The sequence below is a fragment of the Emiliania huxleyi genome (assembly GCF_000372725.1).
Source record: "Emiliania huxleyi CCMP1516 unplaced genomic scaffold EMIHUscaffold_3, whole genome shotgun sequence".
Lineage (NCBI taxonomy): Eukaryota > Haptophyta > Isochrysidales > Noelaerhabdaceae > Emiliania > Emiliania huxleyi.
In genome coordinates this window covers 1607255-1627055 of record NW_005199770.1, presented here as the reverse complement: position 1 = coordinate 1627055, position 19801 = coordinate 1607255, and the positions used below count along the sequence as shown (strand labels likewise).

Sequence of the window (19801 nt, the reverse complement as noted above, 5' to 3'; positions counted from 1 at the left end):
CAAGAGATGCTCCCTAGATCGCGTCGTGCTCAAGCACACGTCGGACCCTTCTCGGACCCTTCCCGGACCCTTCCCGGACCCTTCCCATAGGCGAGCGCCCCGACGCGCGCGCCGGCGACGTGCGGCTCGCCGAGCACAAGCGCGCCGCCACGCTCGTCCGACGAAGCAGCAGCGGCGGCGGCGGCGGCGGCGGCGCTCCGGCGCCGCCCGCGCCCGCGCCGCCGGCGGTCGCGCCGCACGTTGACTGCGCGGCGGGCTACTCAGAGGCGGCGCACCCCGGCGGTTGCGTCGCGCCGCCTGCCGCCGCCCCCGCGCTGGCGGCGATGGTGCCGCACGCGGCCGTCGGCATGCTCGGCGGCGGCGGCGGCGGCGGCATGCTCGACGCTCGCTTCGGGCTCGACTCGGGGGCGGTGCGGCTAATCGAGGCGACGGGGTGCACGGTGCTAGAAGCGGAAGGCGTACTCCGGTCTCTTCCAACCGGCGCTCGAGAGGACACGGAGTCCGCCGTACTCGTGCCCCTCGTCTTCACGCGGTGCTCTGAATGCTCCGCACAACACCCCCTTCCCGAGGTTGGCGTCTTCAGCACCGTAGGTGCACGGTTCTGCTGGTCGGGCTCGACTTTACCGTCGAGGCGGCGCTGACTGCAGCCCCGTTTGGCTACTCGCGGCAGCAGCCGGTCGGAGGCCCACCGCGTCCCGGACCAGTCTCGGACCTTTCCTCGACCTTTCCTAGGCAGCAGCTGGTCGGAGGATCGCTGCTCCGCATCCTGCACCCAGACGAGCAAGTGGCCTTTGTGCAGACCGTGCAGGCGATCTCCCGGCCATCCCTCGGCCATCCCTCGGCCATCTCTCGGCCATCTCTCCCTGGCACCTCGGCCATCTCTCGGCGGCACTTCGGCCGCATCTCATCTCAGCTCGTCCCGGCTGCGCAGGCGCTGGTCGCCGCCGCCGCCGGGCTCGAGGACGTGAGCCAGTCGACGCTGCGCGCGACCCACCGCATCCTGCTGCCCGCCCCCGCTGGCGTCGGCGGCGGCGTCGGCGGCGGGGGCGGCGGCGTGGCGATGCGAGCGTCTGCCGTCGACACGGCTATCTCGATGGTACAGTGCCCCGGCCAGCCGCCGCGGCTGCTCTTCTCGTCGCGCTACTTGCTGCCTGACGGCAGCGCGGCGGCCGCGGGCGCGTTCCGCGTGTACCCCGCGCGCCAGGTGCAAGTTGATGCATTCGTCGGTAGTTAATGAATGCGTGTGCGTGTACCCCGCGCGGGGGCCGGTTCCGGCTGTAGACACCCTCGGCAGCAGAGGCGGCCGCCGGGCAGTGAGCCCATACCTCGCGTTCATGAGTGATGGCTCACTGCGCGGCAGGCGGCCGTCTTCATGTAGGGCAGCTCGGGACCCGGAGGAGGGAGGAGGAGGAGCGACGAAGAGAGGGCTTGAGCAGGTAGTCGCATGTATTGGCCGCGCCCCGCAGCACGCTTGCTGTAGTTTGTACGTCCATGCCATCTCTCGCGCTGTGTGCGCGGTCGCGGTTGAGTTATTGCCCCATTGTTGCGGGTGAGTTGTCTGCGGTCACCCGCATTTGTACGTGTAGAATAAAATATTCTTAGCTTCAAGCCCCCCTCCGAGACTAGAGACACAGAACCTCAGCTCACCAGTAAGCAGGATTATCGGTCACCCGCAATGCGCAATTTGTACGTACGTACTTTTCTCTCTCTAATTTGTACGAACTACGATCGAGGATCGTGTAGAGCACGTACGAGTGTGTGTGTGACTAGGTCCAGGCTCCACCTCCAGCCCTGGGTGCGCCGGGTTGTGACATTACACATTTGGCGATTCCGCGGCTTACTGGGTCCCTGAGCCGCTCCCCGTGTGCGATTCTTCTTGTGGCCCAGGCATGGTACTGATATAGTAAACGGGTCAGAACCGGCCAAACACAGGCTACAGCCCCACACACGCGCCCGCCATAGCTCCTGGAGAGCATGCGCGAGTGACGCGCTGCAAGCCGCGAGAGTGGCATCAGAGGCAGGAACGACGTGCTCTTGCTGCACCTCGCAGCTGCACCAAGTGTGCTCGCAGTGTATGCCACGGCCGCCGCCTGCGGCATTGCTCTCGTGCAGCTAGGCGACGCAGGTCCATCAGCAGGGCTCATCCAATGCGAGCGCACATTGTGCGTAGCCGCGGGCAGGTGGCAGTGCACAGCCGCACACCGGCTGTGGCGGCTAGAATGCCCCCGGCAGCAATGCTGGTCATTAACTTGCGTATTGGGGCCGCAGCAGACTGCTGCTGTGGCAACAGCAGCAGCCTGCTGCTGCCTGATTCAGTCAAGCCAGCGGTGCAGCGAGGCGTGCAGAATTCGCGCGGTTTGGTACCTCCTGAGGCTGTGCTTGGCGCCGCCTTTGTCTTTACTGGCCGCGACCTGCCCGACGGCAACTACAGGGAGCTCGAGAGCTCGGGCGCGAAGCAGAAGACCGACTCAAAGGTGGTCGTCGTCACTGGGATCACCAACGTCAACGCCTGGATCCTGACAATCACCTACGGCTTCTGCTTTGGTGTCGAGCTCACGATGAACAACGTGGCCAACGGCTTCTTCGCAAAGTACCAGGGCGTGACGCCGCAGCTCGCCGGTATCGCCGCCTCCATGTTCGGCCTGATGAACCTCTTCGCGCGCTCGCTCGGCGGCCTTCTCTCGGACTACTGCAACACGCGCTGGGGCATGCGCGGCCGCCTCTGGTCCTGCTGGATTATCCAGACGTGCGAGGGCATCATGTGCCTCGTGCTGGGCTCGCTCACCACCAGCCTCGACGCGCCCTACCCGACCACCATGACACAAGTCCCCGCCTTTGTTAACCTACCAGCAGAGTCGTGGCGAGTGGCGATCGGCGCGCCGTACGGGTGGACGCCGCTCAACGGCAACGGGTGCGTCTCGAGCGAGACCGTGCTGCCTTGCGGCTCGAAGCAGATCAAGGCAACTGCGGAGCTGAAATCCTGCCTCCAGACGCAGGACACGCTCATCCTGGTGCAGGACCCGCCTTACGGCACCATGCTCATCGATGGCGTCAACACGACCATCGGCACGTCGAACGCGGACACCGGGCTGCCCAACGAGTGTATCTCCCACGCCAACCTCTTCTCCGTCGCCGTCATCATTGTGATTATCTTCTCCGTCTTTGTGCAGATGGCGGAGGGCCTCCACTTTGGCATCGTGCCCTACGTCTCCCGCCCCGCGCTCGGCATCGTTTCCGGCATGGTGGGCGCTGGAGGCAACCTCGGCTCCGTCATTGCGACCAACATCTTCTTCAAGGGTGCCTTCCGGACGGACGTGGGCGTGGTCAACCTTGGCGGCATGATCATCGGCATCACGATGCTGATGTTCTTCATCTCGTTCCCCGAGCACGGGTCGATGCTCTTCAAGAAGGGGGTTCTCAAGTACGATCCGCAGCTCGTCAAGCCGCCGGCCGACTACCGCGGCAGCGATCAGATGGACTATGGCAAAGTGGCACTCATGCAGGGCCACGAGGGCAAGTCCGCCAAGGTCGTGCCACAGGCCTGAGCGCCAGGGCGGCGCGGATATTTTGGCAGCGCTGACCGCCTCGCTAACCGAGGTGGTTCTATGGCCGAGGCGGGCGCACGGGGAAGAGGCGCTCTCCCCTCGCGACACCAAGAGTGTCAGCATGGATGCATGGTGTTGGGTGGGGGGTGCTCGAGGGGTGAGTGGGTACGAGTCCGCTCTCCCGCCCACCCCCGCATGATATTCCCCGATGTACACTTCAATCCTCACAAGGTAAGGTAAGGGAAGGTAAAATTCTCCACACACACAAAGAGAGAGTGGGTGGGGCAAAAGGGGGGGCGACCCTCGCATACCACGCCCCTCGCATCTCCACACCTGGACACGGGCAGGAGCCCCACGGCATTCAAAGTGCAAGGCCCGGTGCACGTGGGTGAGCAGCCTGCCGCTCCCTCCCGACAATCAACTCCCGCACACACACAGTCGCACCTGGGCACAGGAGGCGAGAACCGCCACAGATGCAAAGTGACTCACTATGTGTGCTAAGACAGAACCTCCGCAGACAAACCCTAGCATCCCGGACATCAATCCTCATTATAGACACCTCCCAAGATCCTCGCCACGCATGCTCCCTAAGACCCCTGCGGACGAAGACCGCAGAGCGGGGACCTGCTCATTCCCGCCCGATGTCGCCCCTGGTCCATCTCTTGGTTGAACGAGGAGGGAAGTGGTAAGATCAATTATGGATCGCATCGTTGCAGTGGTCACGACCCCGATCCATACTCACATTCGCGGCTCTCGCCCCAGGCAAAACATTCGCCGTTACAGTCCCACTTGCAGGTGAAGATGCTGCCCTCGCAATGGCACTCGTCACGCTGTGTGCTTCCGCCAGTGTAACTGCCTCCGCCAGTGTAGCGGTTGGGATCTGCTGGTGCCTCGAGAACCGAGTACACAGATCTCGGGCAGCTGCATCCCGGCCAGATAGACACCCAGCAGAACGCAAACGCGACGAGCACAAAAGACAAGCATGAGCATAGCGAGCACATAATCTTGCACCTCTTTGACATCTGCTTGAATAAGTCGCAAGGGTTCTGTATTTTGCTGAAGTCGAACCGAGAGCTCCCACTGGTGGTCAGACCACCGCCAGGCTTGGACGGGTCGGCGCCGCCGGAGCCACGCTGCGATCCGAAGGGCGCGCCGGACATTGCGGCAGAGCTGGCGGAGCCACGAGACGCCCGGTCGGCGGCCATAGGGACAGCCTCGACGACAACAGGAGCGGCGTCGACGACGACAGGAGAAGCGGCGTCGGTGACGCTCGACATGTATGATGCGCAACACACGACCTTCGGGACCGCGCTGGGCAGGCAGTGGACGGGTGCCCGACTTACTTAGGGGTGCCAATAGCTGTTTGGGGACGGATTTCGATGAATGCGGAGTCAAGCGGAAGGATTTCACAAGCCACTCGCTCGACACTGGGCAAGCGGAAGAAGCAGGGTTGGGCGGAGGGCGTCACGTCACGTCTGCCGGAAAGAAGAAAACGCGGAGGATTCTGTCCGGGCGAGTAGAGGCACACGCACACACTATCGAGGTCTCTTTTGGAGGTTGGAGCAGAGCCCCGCGAGACCTCGAAGAGCTACCCAATGGGTCCCTCGAAAGAGGGCTGGCCTACCCTGGGAGTTCGACCTGGCTCCTGGGAGTGCTGGGTGTGGGCGGGGGGCCTGTTCTTGGAGGGGGGTCGGCCGGAGGAGTACGCCGGCCTCTTCGACGGCCCATATGCCAATACGCAATAGGGGCCGTCGCCTGCTGTGCCTCTTTTATACAGTATAGGTGCCAGTCCGAGCCACAGAGTCTGCTGCTGAGTGCTGTGAGAGAGCTGAGAGGGGCTTGATGGTAGAATTCTAAAGCCGTACTCGCCCAGTTCTGCACGGCCGTCTAATCTCAGAAAAGAATTCTCAGCGTAGAGATCCCTAGAGACCCGCCACATGGCCGCCCCGAATCATCCGCACATAGTCCTAGCCACCACCGAGCACCGTTCGTCGGAGGGGGAGGCAAAGCCACACTCACCACAGCTCCCCTACTCCGTCTCGCGCGTGACCGCGAAGCGCAGCACGCACGCGACAAAGTCGCGCGCCGCGATGCCGTTCGTGTTTCCTGCCGAGTCGAGATGGTGCCGCTCGTGGATCTCGTAGAGCGAGAGGACGAGGAGCGCCGCCCGCTCGCGCGCCGCCGCGGGGAAGAGCGAGTGGCTTGCCGGCGACCACGGCGCCGCCGCCCGCCGGATCGGCGCCGCCGCCTCGCCCTCGCCGCCCGCGGCGCGCTGCAGCGGCGTCGGCTCGCCCTCGTGCAGGCTTGCGCCGCTGCGCAGCAGGGAGGTGGCGCGGGCGGCGGTGAGGCTCTCGAGGTGCGCGAGCGGCGTCCAGCCGCGGCTGGCGACCAGCCAGGCGGCGAGGTCGGCGTGGCCTTTGCGGTTTGCGGCCTCCTCGGGCGTGCCGAAGGGAGTAGCGGCGCGGGAGGCGCCGTAGGAGGAGAGGAGCTTGGCGACCTCGAGGTGGCCGTTGTGGCACGCAGCGAGCAGCGGCGTGACGCCTTCCTCATCGGCTTGGCCGATCGCCGCGCCAGCCTCGAGGAGCAGCCGGGCGATCTCGAGGTGGCCCTGCTGGCTCGCCATGGACAGCGGCGTGACGCCGGTGTTGCGGGCTTGGTTGACCGCCGCGCCGGTCTCGAGAAGCAGCCGGGCGCACTCGATGTGGCCCTGCTGACACGCGATGGACAGCGGCGTGGTGCCATTCTCCTTGGCTTGGTTGACCGAAGCGCCGGCCTCGAGGAGCAGCTGGGCGCACTCGCGGTGGCCCTTCTGGCACGCGATGAACAGCGGCGTGGTGCCGTGGTTCGGGGCTTGGTTCATCGCCGCGCCGGCCTCGAGGAGCAGCTGGGCGCACGCGACGTGGCCCTGCTGGCACGCGATGTACAGGGGCGTGGCGCCGTCGTTGAGGGCTTGGCTGACCGCCGCGCTAGCCTCGATGAGCAGCCGGACGATGTCGAGGCGGCCCTTCTGACACGCGATGAGAAGCGGCGTGGCGCCATTCTCCTCGGCTTGGTTGATCGCCGCGCCAGCCTCGAGGAGCAGTCGGGCGATGTCAAGGCGCCCCTTCTGGCACGCGATGTAGAGCGGCGTGAAGCCGCCATTCATCGCTTGGTTGACCGCCGCATTGGCCTCGAGAAGCAGCCGGGCGCACTCGAGGTGGCCCTTCTGGCACGCGATGAACAGCGGCGTGGCGCCGTCATCCGAGGCTTGGTTGACCGCCGCATTGGCCTCGAGGAGCAGCCGGGCGCACTCGAGGCATTCTTTATCGCACGCGAGAAGAAGAGCGGGAGCGCCGCCCCCATCAGCCGCCCCGACGCTCGCTCCGCCTTCGAGCAGCAGCCGCACCGCCTCGGCTTGCCCGTGCCGAGCGGCCCAAGTGAGCAGCGTGTCTTGCTTCTCGGTCTCGAGCCGCGCGTTGAGCCTGCCGCGCGTCCGCCGCCCGGAGAGGAAGGCTCGCAGCGCGGTCAGGTCGCCCACCGCGAGCCCTTCCGGCAAGGTTGGGCGGCGCCTCATGCATACATGCGAACGCCCAAAAGAAGAATAACAACTGCTCAGCGGAGCTGGGAAGAGGACCGCCGCAAGCGGCGTGGCGTGGAGCGGTTGAGCATCCCTCCGGGGGCCCCTCTGCGCCGGGGAGGCGTTGTTGGAGGCTTTGACGCAAGCGTCCGTCGCCCTTTTTGAAACTCGGGGCCCACTCCGCTACGCTCCGACCCGAATTTGGAGGGCCTAAAAGTTTAAGGTGTTGCTGCGCAAAAGGGGTCGGACACAGGGTGCAGCTCATGCTAAGAGCTAGAAGGGGAGCTAGAGAGAACGACTACCCTGTCCCGTTATTGCGTACACCAACACCACAAAAGCTCTCTCTCTCTGAGCCCTGGTCTGACAGACTGACAGCAAACCCCGGACAGCGCCTGACAGTGCCCGACAGCCTGACAGCGCTGACAGCACTTTCTCTGACAGTCTGACAGCACGTATCTGACAGCCTGACAGCAGAGCCTGACAGGCGAGGTGACCCGTCGCTGTCAGGCCCTAACGTGACAGCCTGACAGAGCTGCCTGACAGCCCGACAGCACCGCACAGTGTGGCCTGACAGCAGCGCTGACAGCCTGACAGCAGCACAGACCGTACACAGACCCCGTAGAGCCTCTTTCTTGTGCCCCATGAGGGTATAACAAAATTACATGCAAAGACATGTGAGTGTGGTCCATGTCCATGTCCATGTAGTCATGGGATGGTCATGGGTGGATGGGTCTCTCTTTCAACCCTCCCGCCCCACCTCTGCGGACCCCTCTCCAGCACCGGCGGCTGTGCTACTACAAATGAAGCTACCAGCTAGCCTTCTGGGGCCCTACAGTCATATGCCTACGGCGTCTGGGTGGGGGTGGCCGCCGCCGTCTGTGCCGCCGCCGCCGCCTATGCCTCTGCGCCGCCATCTGCGCTCCCCAGGCGGCGGCCGCCGCCGGCGTGATCACGCCGTGTAGGAGGGGGGGTAGCTGCGTAGCCGCCGGCGTCATCGGCGTCAGCACCCCCTTGATAGTCAGCGCCCTCTTGATAGTGTCATAAGTGTGGCTGATGTGTGTCAGAGCCTGACAGCACCCCGACAGCACCACCTGACAGCACCTGACGGCAACAGCCCAACGTCTAACAGCAGCAGCAGCCTGACAGCTCTGACAGCTCCGACAGCGTCTGACAGCAACACCCGACAGCTCCGACAGCACCCGACAGCTACAGATCACCTCGCCTGTCAGACACGCACCCGACAGCACCTGACAGCACTGACAGCACCTGACAGCTGGTCTGACAGAGGCACCTGACAGTGCCTGACAGTGCCCGACAGCCCGACAGATCACCTGACAGCACCTGACAGCCTGACAGCCAGGGCTCAGCTCTCTCTCCTGTCCTCACTCAGAGCACAGAGGGGGGTCACACCTACCGAGTCTCTCGACTAGCTGCCACGTTGCCGACCGAGAGCGGATCTCCTCCTGCTCCGCAAGGAGGGTGGCCAAGGCTAAAGTCTTGTCGGAGCCGCCGGGCGTGTTGACGACTTGGAGAAGGTCGCCCTTGCACTTGTACTTGTAGAGATGCTCGAGGGGGTGCTTTGTGGGGCGGTGCGCAGCCAGGCCAGCAGTGAGGGGAGGCGCACCCTCACTCTCCTCGGTTGCAGAGCTCGTCGGAGGCTGCGTCACGACGGGAGGGTCGCGACAGCAGTCCTCGGGCGAGCCGACGCGCATGTCCAACCAGCTGGGACTCGTTGTGACGGCAGACGCCGGCTGCCTCTCCAATCGCTTCTGCAGCGTCCTTCTTTGCCCGTGCATGGGCTCGATCCGATTCCGCAGCGTGTCGTCCCCAGCGGCGGTGCTGCGCGGGAGGCGGTCGCGGGCACGCTGGGCTCGATCAGCTTTCCCTAGCACGGATTTGGCGGACGTTCTTGGCTTCAATTTTACGAATGTCTTGGCACCAGCCAGGCTTGCACGGCCAGATCGCCGGATTCGTGCACGGTATTCGGATTTTGCTATTTGTTCGTGTGGGGGGGGGTATATTGCAGATTTGTCAATGGTACCGCGTCTGCGACGCGGGCGCCTTGCGGGCAGAGCCCTTAGCCACCCTTTATATCTTGCGCGGTCAAAACGAGATCCCTTCTCCGAAACCCAAAAAACTGGCTGAACAGTATATTACCTACACATTCGAGAAGACTGTAGTCAGAGTCGTAGGACCCAACGCAGAGAGATACGCAGACAGGCGCGCACACTCCCTGGCTCACTCGCGCTTCAGGTCTGAGCCGGTGAGCTGAAGGAGCGTCTCTGGCGAGCGGTAGAGCCGGAGGGTCGCCTCGTACAGCTCCGTCTCCTTGAGCAGGTCGCGCCTGCGCCGCGCGATGTACAGCCCGTCGAGCAGCTCGTGGATGTCGCGCGAGTCGACCAGCTCGTCGAGCACCATGCCGTACCGGCGCCCCGCGACGTACGAGCGGACGAGCCGGCCGACGCCGTACACGATCAGGCCGTAAAAGGCGAGGACCGAGCCCTGCTGCATCGTGTTCCAGCCGATGGAGTCGAAGACCCAGTCGGTCGCGACGACGATGCGCAGCCCGTCGCCCGCCTCGCCCCCGAACGTGGTCGGGTCGGAGCACGCCTGCACCAGAGGGAGGGAGAGAGAGAGAGATTTGTGGTGTTGTGCCTGCACCAGCCGCCGTGAGATGTGGATAGTCGATGAAGAGTGAAGTGGTCGTCAAACAGGGGAGCACGCCTGCACCAGCCGCCACCACTGCACCTCGCCCGCGGAGCGCAGCTCGAGGGCGAGGGGCTGCTGCGTGTGCCTATCAACCGTGAACCAGCGATCAAGGCAGGGGCGAGAGCAGCTCGAGGGCGAGGGGCCGCTGCGTGCGCCAATGGTCGCTCTCGCCCCCCTGCAGCGGCAGCGGCGGCGCCTTGTCGACCGACGGCAGCCGGACGAACTTTGGGTAGAACGGCTCGAGCGGCACGTCGCGCGAGATGGTGCGGTCACGAAGCGCCTCGTTGAGCAGCTCGCGCGCTGTCCCGTTCAGCTCGACGGCCTGCTGCAGCTGGATAGGCGACGAGTAGAGGTCGAACTTGCGGTGGACGGTCATGCGCAGCCCGAGCGAGACGGAGGCGGCGGTGGCGAGCCAGGCGCGCGCCTCGGGGGACATGGAGAAGACCGCCTCCGACTCTGGCCGGAACTCGAGCCGCGAGTACTGCGTGGCCCACGAGGCGGAGAAGAGGTACTCGTAGCCGCAGTGCTCCTGCACCAGCTCGCCAGCCTTGGGGCCGCACCCTGCCAACTCGCGGCACGGCACGCAGGCCGCGCACTCGCACCCCTTGGGGCGGCAGGAGGAGCCGGCCCCGCCCACGCTCGGCACCCGCGCCGGCGCGCTCGCGTTGCCTTGCTCGAGCAGGCAGAGCGCGCAGCAGCACTGCTCGCGGTGGAAGGTGTTTGTGCGGAGCTGGTCCTCGGGCGGCAGGTCCGACACGGCGAATGCCTGCACCTCGCCGAGGCTGTACTCGCTCGAGAAGCCGGCCGGCTGGTCCGCCTGCAGGTAGAGGTGCGCCTCGGCCCGCTCGACGTAGTTCTCCGACTTGATCGGGTTGATGTCGGAGAAGTAGATGAGCGGGCCGACGATGGTGAGCAGCAGCAGCAGCACGGGCGTCACGCCGGAGAAGAGCTTGCTCGAGAGCGGCATCTCGACGCCGCGCTCGTACATGCGCCGCCACGTCATGTCGACGCGCACCGAGGCGAGGCCGGAGTAGATGTCCTCGCACTTGAGCCACATGAACATGGTGAGCGCCGTCGGCTGGACAGACCTGAGAGGCAGAGGCCGGCAGATCGGTGGCGGTGCTGTGATAGGCCGACCGTCGGTTGAAGGCGGTCGGTGTTGCGTAGTGGGCGACGTTAGAGGGCGGCTGAACCGCGATGACAGCAACGGAGTGGGACGGCGGTGAGTGGGCGGCAGGGGGTGGCGGACCAGTCGATGAGTGTGCGGATCTCCCACACAAAGGGGATGGAGCGGAAGAAGATGCCACAGTAGATCCGGAAGAGGGAGAGCGAGTCCGTCATCGGGTGCCTACCACGGCAGATTGTATCTCGGAGATTGTGTCTTTGAGATCGTATCTCGCGAGTCCGTCATCGGGTACTCGACGACGATGAGCTCCATCCCCCAGCGCAGCTGCCGCGCCGAGAGCAGCAGGTACGTGCAGCAGAGGGCGTAGTAGGCCTGCAGCTGGTACGAGCGCGTGCACGACTGGCGCGACGAGGTGCAGTCCGACTCGCACTGCCACGCGGGCAAGTTCGGCAGGAAGACGGCGGCGTGCAGCCGCACCGTCAGCAGCAGGTGCATCGCCAGCTTGAGCGCGAGCGCGCCCGAGCGGCGCGGCGCGACCTCGGAGGGCGAGGGCGGCAGCCAGATGCGGTAAATGGCGCGGTCGACGAGGATGACGCCGAAGGCGGCGAGCGCGGCGTACACGGTGGCGCCGTCGAACTGGCTCATGCCGAGGGAATTCTTCGCGTTCATCGTCACTCCGCCGAGCTGCGCCTGGCAGCGCACGTTGTAGCCGGTGGAGCCGACGAGCCCGTTGAAGAAGAGCAGCGACCAGAGGAAGATGAGGCAGCACGCGCTGAACATCGGCAGGTAGAGCGACGCGCCCGGCTTGTCGTAGTCGGCCGTCACCAGCCGGTCCACAAAGCCAGCTCCCTGCGCAGCGACGCGCGCCGCCTCCCGGCGGCACGCGCCCAACGCTGCCCGCGCTCTCCCGGGACGACTCCCTCCACGCAAGCCCACTGGGCGCCGCCCCGCCCCCGCCTCCCGCCCCGCCCCCGACTCCCACACCGCCCCCGCCTCGCGGCCAGCGCCACCGGAGCCGCCGGCGGTGGCGTCGTCCGCCGCGTCGTCGACGCCCTCGCCGATGGCCGCGTCGATAGCGTCGGGGGCGGCGCGCGCTGTCGAGCCGCGGCTCGACGCGCGGCTGCTCGCCTGCCACACGATCTTGAGATGACATCTCGGCTCCTCTCGGCTCCTCCTCTCGACTCCTCTCGGCTGCTCGCCTGCCGCGCGATCTCGCTGCGCGCGGCGTCGAACGCACCGGTGGCGTCGGCGATCTCTCGGTCAAGCAGCAGCGCGAGGATGGCCAGGATCGGCGGCGTGAGCGCCGCCAGCAAAGTCTGGCCAGGCGGAGCGGCGTACGGGCCGCTGTGCTTCCGCAAGCCGAGCTGGAAGAGGAAGGACTTGGTCAGCTCCTCGAGCCGCACCGTCTTTAGGATCTCGGTCGGCGGCTCCTGCGCGTGCCTCGAGTTTGGCTCCACGCAGACGGCGAGGTGCGGGTCTTCGGTCGCGGGGCTCTCCCAGGGGAGGGACGTGCGCAAGCTGAAGCTCGGCCACGCGCAGACGAGCGGCAGCTGGTACACCGCCTTGAGCACCACCACGAACACAAAGTAGCGCAGCAACCAGGCCGAGTAGCCGCGCGCCGGCCGCGGCGCCTCGAGCGCGGCGTACAGAAAGACGGACGCGGCGGGCGGCAGCGAGAGCAGGGACGCGTCCGCGGCGTGGTTGTAGACGAGACTCGCCCAAAGAAGCGGCTGCGTGTTGGATGCGACCGCGCGCAGCAGCAACGCCCACACCGTCCGATGCGACGGCTCAGACGCGCCGCCGCCCGCCGGTGCGGGCGGCGCGGCTTGCTCGGCGGGGATGGGCGGCGGGCGGAGCGGTGTCTCTTGCGGAGGATCGGAGAGGAGCGCCGCCGCCGCGGCCGCCTCCTCCTCCGCCTGGGCCGCCGCCTCCCGTGGCGCTGGCAGCGATGGCTCCGGCGCAGGGCGGCGCGAGGAGCGCGCGGAAGACGCCGCGCCGCCGCCGGCCTCCGCAGCCGCCACCTCCTCGGCGGGGCTCGTGCCGAGCCAGCCGCCGGAGAGGGACGCGAAGCGACTCGAGACGGAGCGAATCAGCAGCGAGATGCCAGAGCCGCCGCCGCCGCCGCCGCCGCTTGCGGCGACGAGGGCGCCGCCGCCGCGGCCGGCAGTGGGCTCCGCCGCAAATGCGCTCTCTTCGGAGAGCGTGGCGGCGCTCCTCGCGCTCTCTAGCTGGTCGAGTCGCGCCAGCGCCGCGGGGGCGGAGGAGGAGGCGAGGGCTCCCACCGCGGCCGCCCCTGCCCCGCCGCCAAACGCGCCCGCGCCGGTGGGAGACTCGCCTCCTAATCTCGGGTAATCTCGGGTAATCTCGGGTAATCTCGGGTAATCTCGGGTAATCTCCGCCGGTGGGGGACTCGCCTCCCCTCCGCAGCGGAGAGAGCCGCTCTCGCTCCAGCCTCTCCCACTCCTCCCGCCCGGCCGCCGAGTACGAGTGCAGCACCGGGTCGCAGAGGCGGAGCAGCGCCGCACGCAGAGCCGCGTGTGCGCTCGGGAGTAGCGGGGCGGCCGCCGCCGCCGCCGTCGCAGCCTTTGCTGTCGCCGTCTTTGCCGCCCGCCGCCGACCCTGCGCCGCCGCCTCTGCTGCTGCTGCCCTGCCGCCTCCGCCGCCTCCGCTGCCTCCGCCGCCTCCGCCGCCTCCGCCGCCGCTTTCGACTGCGCCGCTGTAGCCGGCCGCGCCTCCGCAGATCGCGTTCTCGCGCGCGGATGCGCAGGGAGGGACCGCAGGCGGCGCGGCCTCGAAACGGGACCCCCACCACTCGCCACCCCCTCCCCGCCCGCCCCCGCCGCCGTCCCCGCCGCCCGCGCCGCCCGCATCCGCGACAGCAGACGCCGGCTCGCTGGCGGCGGCAGAGGCGGCGGCAGAGGCGGCGGCAGAGGCGGCGGCAGAGGACCGCTTGCCGGCGCTGCCCTGCTGATGCGCCTCCTCCACCGCCGCCAGCGCGCCGCCTCCAGAGAGGAGCCCCTCCGAGTCGAGGACCAGCGTCAGAGCGCGCACCATCAGCGTCGCGCCAAGCGTCTCTTGCCGGCTCGCGCGCGGCCATGGCCCAGTCCTCGCGCCGCAGCGCAGCAGAGCCTCTCGGCACGCCGACGCGGTGGCGTGCGGCGACCCACGAAGCGCGCGCATCAGCTGGCCCACTGCCGTGTCGAGCTCGTCGCCTAGTCTCTCGAGATCGGCCGAGATCAGCCGGGACCAGCCGAGATCAGCCGAGATCGCCCACCGCCGTGTCGGAGCTCGTCGCCTCGCTCGAGCTCGATCGGCGCAGCCCTCTCCATGTCCGGCACGCCGCTGCCGGAGCGAGTCAGCCAGCCGGGGAGCCCGCTCAGCCGCGCCGCAAGCCCCTGGTCCCGCCCGTCCTTGCGCCCCGTCGCGCCGAGAGTGGGCCCGTGGATGAGCGCCTCGATTGTCTCGAGCCGGCGGCAGATCGTGTCGAGCCGCTCAGTCTCGAGCGAGAGCCAGACCGCCTGCCGCGTGGCGTACAGCGCGCGCAACCGCGTCGCACGGCTCGCCCGCAGCGACGCGCACCGCTCAGCAGTGCCGCGCCGCCACTCGGCGCGCACAGCCTCGGCGCCGACGACGTAGCGCGGCGCGCGCAGCAGCACGAGCAGGTCGTAGGCGGCCCACAAGCCGGCGGCGATCCACGCGAGCGAGGGCGGCGACGCGGTGGCGGCGTCGAAGCGGACGAGCCCGAGGGTGTTTGCGGCGAGGGCACACCAGGAGAGCGAGTCGCCCTCGACGGGCGCCTCGTCCCCCGGCCACGCCTCGTGGTGCGGCCCGTCGGGGGCCGGCCAGCGGCAGACCTAATCTCGGGCAATCTCGGGCAATCTCGGGCGATCTCGGGCAATCTCGGGGGCCGGCCAGCGGCAGACCTCGGGGACCCAAGGCAGCTGGTACGCGCAGAGCAGTAGCAAGACGAGCAGCGCGAAGGCGCGGCGCACGCCCCAAGAGGTGGCGCCGAGGGCGCGCACCGAGGGAGCCACAACCACGCCGCGCAGCGAGAGGGCGCCAAGGGCGAGCGCGAAGAGCGAGGGGGGCGCGGCGGCGAAGGCGCAGACAGAGCCCAACAGCGCGGCTACGGGCAGCAGCGCGCCGCCGAGCGGGCCGCCGAGCAGGAGGGAGGGGCGGCTTCCCCAGCCGAGCGACCACAGCAGCCGCGCGGCGCGCGTGAGGGGGGGGCGGTGCGCGAGGAACTCAGGCGGTGGCAACCCGTAGTCGCGGCAGAGCGCCTATTCGTGGACGTCTCGTGGAAGTGTCGCGGACGTGTCGCGGACGTGTCGCGGCAGGCCGTGATCGCGGCAGCGCGCCGCCGCCGTCAGCGCAGCCACCGCGAGCAGCGCGGCGGCGGTGTGACGCTCTCCGGCGACGCCAAGCCAGCAGACCACGCCCGAGGGGGGGGAGGGCGCGCCGCCGTGCGAGGAGGAGGTGGCGTTGGCGAGACACTGGCCCTCTGCCGGCGCCGAAGCGGCGGCCCACGACGCCCACGGCCTGCGCGGCTCCGACCAGACGGAGGGAGGCAGAGACAGCTCCGCGAGGTACGGGCCGCACACCGCAGTGGCGAGGAGCAGCCGCGCCGCACGCCACGCGCAGTTCGATCCGACCGCGCCGCCGCCCGTCGCTGGCCGTCCGAGCCGCAGCGCGGCGGCGGCGGTCAGCAGGGTGAGCGACCAAGCGGACGAGGCGGCGGCGGCGGCGGCGGCGATGAGAAGGGAGGCCGCCGCCCACGGCAGGAGTATGCGGGCGGCGCCGACGACTGCGGCGGCCGCGTGCGTCAGCGCGAGGGGCGAGGGGGCGGGCGCGGGCGAGGGTGCTGCAAGGAGCGCCACCGCAGCCCTCGCCTTGGCCCGCGCCCCGCTCTCCGCCCCGCCCTCCTCCTCCCCGCCCGGCAGCAGCACGCCAAGCCCGACCCCCGGCAGGGGAGCGCCGCCCTCGCCGCCCTCCCGCCCCCCTGCTCCGCCGCCCTCCGCTCCGCCGCCCTCCGCTCCGCCGCGCCCCGCGCCGCGCCCCCCGCCGACCCCGCCGCCGCCCCCGCCGCCCTCCTCGCGGCGCGCCGGCGGCTCCACCGACGAGTCGCCCTCCGAAGTGTCGAGGGGCGAATAGGCGCCTCCCCCGCCGTGCGAGCGCTGCGAGTGCGCCGTGGGTAGCCGAGGCAGGTGCGGCGCAAAGCGGGACGGCTGGCGCTGGCGTGGCCGGAGGGGCGCCAGCTCGGCGGCCCCCTACACGGGAAGGTTCCGAGAAGTTTGGGGGCGGTTCCGAGGAGGCCTCCTCGCCCGGAGCGCGGCGGCCTCCTCCTCGTCTCCCGAGGAGGACTGGTGCGGCTGCTGCTGCGGCGTGCGGTGCAGCGTCTGCTGGGCGATGGCGAGGAGGTGGAGGGCTACGGGGACGGACATGGCGCGGAGGAGGGCCCACCCGCCCCGCGATGAGTTGGAGAGCTGTGCGGACGCAGAGAACCAGTGCACGTCGCCGACGTGGAGGGGGGAGATCCAAGACTCGGACGGCGGCGCGCCAGAGGAGGAGGAGGAGGAGAGGGGTGCGGCGCGGCGGCGGCCGTCGTCGCCGTCTCCGTCCTTGAGGAAGCCAAGCAGGCCGAGGCCGAGCGAGCCGAGGTCGAGCGAGTACGTGAAGACGAGGTCCACCACCGTCACCACGCCCACCGGGAGCCACAGGCCGCAGAGCAGCCGCGAGTGGGGCAGGCGCCTAGGAAGGTTCCTAGAAGGTTCCTAGAAGGTTCCTAGAAAGTTCCTAGAAGCAGCCGCGAGTGGGGCAGACGCCTACTCAACAGACGCATCTCCGTAGGGGCCACAGCAGGACTCAATGGGCCAGAGCAGCCGCTAGGGGGGGGCAGCCGCCCGTCGCCACGCCCGTCGCCCGACGCGGCGCAGGCTGCCGGTCGGCGGCAGCGGCTCGAGGGGCATCCGAACGGAGAGAAGGTCGCGCCGACGGCGGCGAGCAGCAGCAGCGCGCGCAGCAAGTCAGCCTCTGCGGAGGTGAAGACGGCGCAGACGCACGAGACGTAGAGCGCGACGCTGGCGACGAGGCCGCCGACGGAGGCGCTCGACGCTGTCGGCGCGAGGGAAGGTCGGGAGGAGCGCTGGACGGGCGCCGGCAGGTAGCGCGCCTACCGGATCAGCCATTCGTACGACCTATGGTACCCGGTTCTGGCGGCTGGACGGCGGGCGGGGAGCGGCAAGCAGCGGGCCCGGTCGGCGGGGGCGCGCGAGGCGCGCGAGGAGAGGACGGAGAGGAATGCGAGGGTGACGAGGTTGTTAGGCTCGAGAAACTGGTTCGACTCCCAGAAGCTCGTCGCCTAGTCCTCCCAAACCCCTCTGCTCACAGCCGGTGACCCATCACAGCTGGCTCGCTCCCAGAAGCTCGCCGCCTCCTCGCACACGTGGGGTAATCTCGGGCAATCTCGGGCAATCTCGGGCAACCTCGGGTAACCTCGGGTCATCTCGGGTCATCTCCCAGAAGCTCGTCGCCTCCTCGCACACGTCGGGCGGCAGCAGCGAGCAGGCGAGCGACGAGAGCGAAGCCATCAGCTCCTTGGTAAGAGACTCGCCTGGTGAGGAGCGAGCAGCGAGGAGTCAGGAATGAGTGGTGAATAGTGTTAGCCACCACCTCGTTGGTGAGAGACACGCCTGGTGAGGAGCGAGCAGCGAGGAGTCAGGAATGAGTGGTGAATGGTTAGCCACCACCTCGTTGGCGAGAGACACGCCCGTGGCGGCGCTCCACCCCTCTTCGAGCAGCAGCTTGAGCGCGTAGAAGAGCAGCTCGAGCGAGAGGGCGCTCTGCCGCAGCGCATTGTGCCAGCCCGCGGGGCGGTGCTTGCGCAGCAGCAGGTGCGCGAGCAGCGTGAGCAAGTACACCGCGCCCATCAGACGCACCTGCCACAGCACACTCACACTCGCCCTCTCACGGACCAGCGGTGCACACTGCCCCTCGCACGCACCCCGGGCGCGAGATTACCCGAGACTACCCGAGATTACCCGAGACTAACCGAGACTACCCGAGACTACCCGAGATCACCCGAGATCACCCGAGATCACCCGAGATCACCAGAGATTACGCACCCCGGGCGCGAGGGCGGCGGCGACGGCGAAGGCCACGTCGAGGACGGCCGAGTTGAGGGGCGCGACGGCGCCGAGGAGCGCGCTCACGCAGCGTGAGGCGCGGAGGAGGAGAGACGGCCTGCCAACGGCTTCACGAGTCACCAGTCGCTACTACTCTCCACTTCTGCAGTGCTTGAGAGGGTGAGGAGAGGCGGCTCTCCTCCTCCCCGGCCGGCGGGCGGCGGCGGGCGGCGGGGCCGAGTCGGAATGGCGCGCAAAGAGCGGCAGCGCCGCAACGTCCAAGCGCCTCCACCACGCCGTTGGGATGTGCCGCGCTGCGGCGACCGCCCAAGCGCGGCGGGCGGCGAGGGCGCGGAAGGGCGGGGAGCCGAAGAGGACGCCTAGCGGTGAGTGGCCGCCATGGTGAGCGACCCATAGGGAAAAGCAGCGGCTCACAGGGAGCGGGGTCGGCAAGGGGTGCGAGGCTGCCTATCGACGGTGCGTCGTCGGCGGTGAGTGGCGCGTCATTCGTGCTTTGGAGTGGGGCGACGGAGCCGTGGAGGACGGCCCTGCGCCGCAAAGACGGGCAGCATCCCAATCGACCAGCAGAGCTGCGCCGACACGAGCTGGGGCTGGCCGTGGCCGGCGGGCGGCGGCAGGGGCGCGAGAAGCGCCCACCAGCCCGCCTGGAGGGACATGTCTCGGGCATGTCTCGGGCATGTCTCGGACATGTCTCGGACACGCGAGAAGCGCCCGCCAGCCCGCCTGCACGGAGGCGACCACGGCGCAGTACTGCATCATCAGCGGCCAGTTCTGGCGCGCCCTGCGGGTGGGGACGGAGCCGAGCCAGCAGAAGAGGAGCAGCCAGACCACGTGCGCGACGCCTGCCGTCGAACTCACTACTTAACTGATTCACTGATTCATTCATTAATTAGGACCACGTGCGCGACGCCTGCTGTCGCCCAAGGCGCCGACGCGGCCAGCACAAGCAGCAGCAGCGGCGCATACGCCGAGTGCCACATCAGCCAGTCCGCCACGAGGGCGACCCAGCGCGGCGCCGCCGCCGCGATCTCTGCCGTGTCCTCGACGATGTCCTCCAGCGCCGCGGCGAAGGATGGGCCCGTGACTAGCGCGACGGCGTCTGGGACCATTGTGTGGCGGTTCGTCCGCCGCCGGACGCCGGCTGGGCTTGCGGCCGTCGGCGGCGGCGGCGGCGGCGCGGCCGAGCTGCTGCCCGAGGCGCCCTCTGGCGGGCGGAGCGACAGCGGCGAAGGCTTGGACGCCACCACGGCGCGCCTGGCAGGGACGCGCGCAGACTCGGAAGGACAACTCACGGGCGAGGGCGTTGCTTTTGCCGCGGCGGCGCGCCGCCGCCGCTCCGCCGCCGCCGCGAGTCTCCTGCTTGTTGCCGCGTGCTCCTCGGCCGCCGCGTGCAGCGCCGCGGCGTGCGCGGTGGCGGCCAGCAGCGCCTAGAAACGGAACGCGTGGCGCGTCCAAGAAAGGAAGCCGTGAACGGGATGCGCGGTGGCGGCCGGCAGCGCCAGCAAGCCGAGGAGCATCAGCGCCGCAGAGTCAGCCTCGCCGGTGCCGCCTCCTCTCGGGCGGGGGAGGAGGCCAGCTCGCACCTGCATAGGCACGCAAGGTGTGTGTGTGCGTGCGTGCGTGTGTGTGTGTGTGTGTGTGTGTGTGTGTGTGTGTGTGTGTGTGTGTGTGTGCGTGTGTGTGTGTGTGTGCGTGTGCGTGTGCTCGTCGCAAGCACACAGAG

General features: G+C 68.4%; 4 protein-coding genes across 4 annotated transcripts in view; 1 reads left to right on the top strand and 3 right to left on the bottom strand.

Annotated features, from left to right (window-relative positions):
* Nucleotides 1–2234: 2234 nt before the first annotated feature.
* Nucleotides 2235–3545, top strand: EMIHUDRAFT_195544 (hypothetical protein; the record flags this gene model as incomplete). Its single annotated transcript, XM_005775396.1, has 1 exon — nt 2235–3545. One exon carries the CDS (start codon nt 2235–2237, stop codon nt 3543–3545), a length of 1311 nt encoding a protein of 436 aa, XP_005775453.1.
* A 2029-nt stretch (nt 3546–5574) lies between these two features.
* EMIHUDRAFT_349640 (hypothetical protein) lies at nt 5575–6168 on the bottom strand (the record flags this gene model as incomplete). The annotated part of the gene is made up of 1 exon (XM_005775395.1): nt 5575–6168. The coding sequence occupies one exon, from the start codon at nt 6166–6168 to the stop codon at nt 5575–5577; it is 594 nt and encodes a 197-aa protein (XP_005775452.1).
* A 1739-nt stretch (nt 6169–7907) lies between these two features.
* Nucleotides 7908–8897, bottom strand: EMIHUDRAFT_195542 (Hypothetical protein; the record flags this gene model as incomplete). The annotated part of the gene is made up of 2 exons (XM_005775394.1): nt 7908–7944; nt 8512–8897. The coding sequence occupies 2 exons, from the start codon at nt 8895–8897 to the stop codon at nt 7908–7910; spliced, it is 423 nt and encodes a 140-aa protein (XP_005775451.1).
* A 442-nt stretch (nt 8898–9339) lies between these two features.
* EMIHUDRAFT_461199 (hypothetical protein) overlaps nt 9340–19801 on the bottom strand; it is a gene marked incomplete at both ends in the record, with an annotated part of 13659 nt that continues 3197 nt past the window's right edge. The window contains 14 exons of the mRNA XM_005775393.1: nt 9340–9711; nt 10016–10898; nt 11060–11158; nt 11229–12030; nt 12174–13274; nt 14211–14733; nt 14869–15216; nt 15316–16203; nt 16447–16684; nt 16837–17105; nt 17683–17871; nt 18058–18175; nt 18640–18722; nt 18975–19332. Coding sequence (XP_005775450.1) covers nt 9340–9711; nt 10016–10898; nt 11060–11158; nt 11229–12030; nt 12174–13274; nt 14211–14733; nt 14869–15216; nt 15316–16203; nt 16447–16684; nt 16837–17105; nt 17683–17871; nt 18058–18175; nt 18640–18722; nt 18975–19332 — 6271 coding nt within the window. The remainder of the gene's footprint in view (nt 9712–10015; nt 10899–11059; nt 11159–11228; nt 12031–12173; nt 13275–14210; nt 14734–14868; nt 15217–15315; nt 16204–16446; nt 16685–16836; nt 17106–17682; nt 17872–18057; nt 18176–18639; nt 18723–18974; nt 19333–19801) is intronic.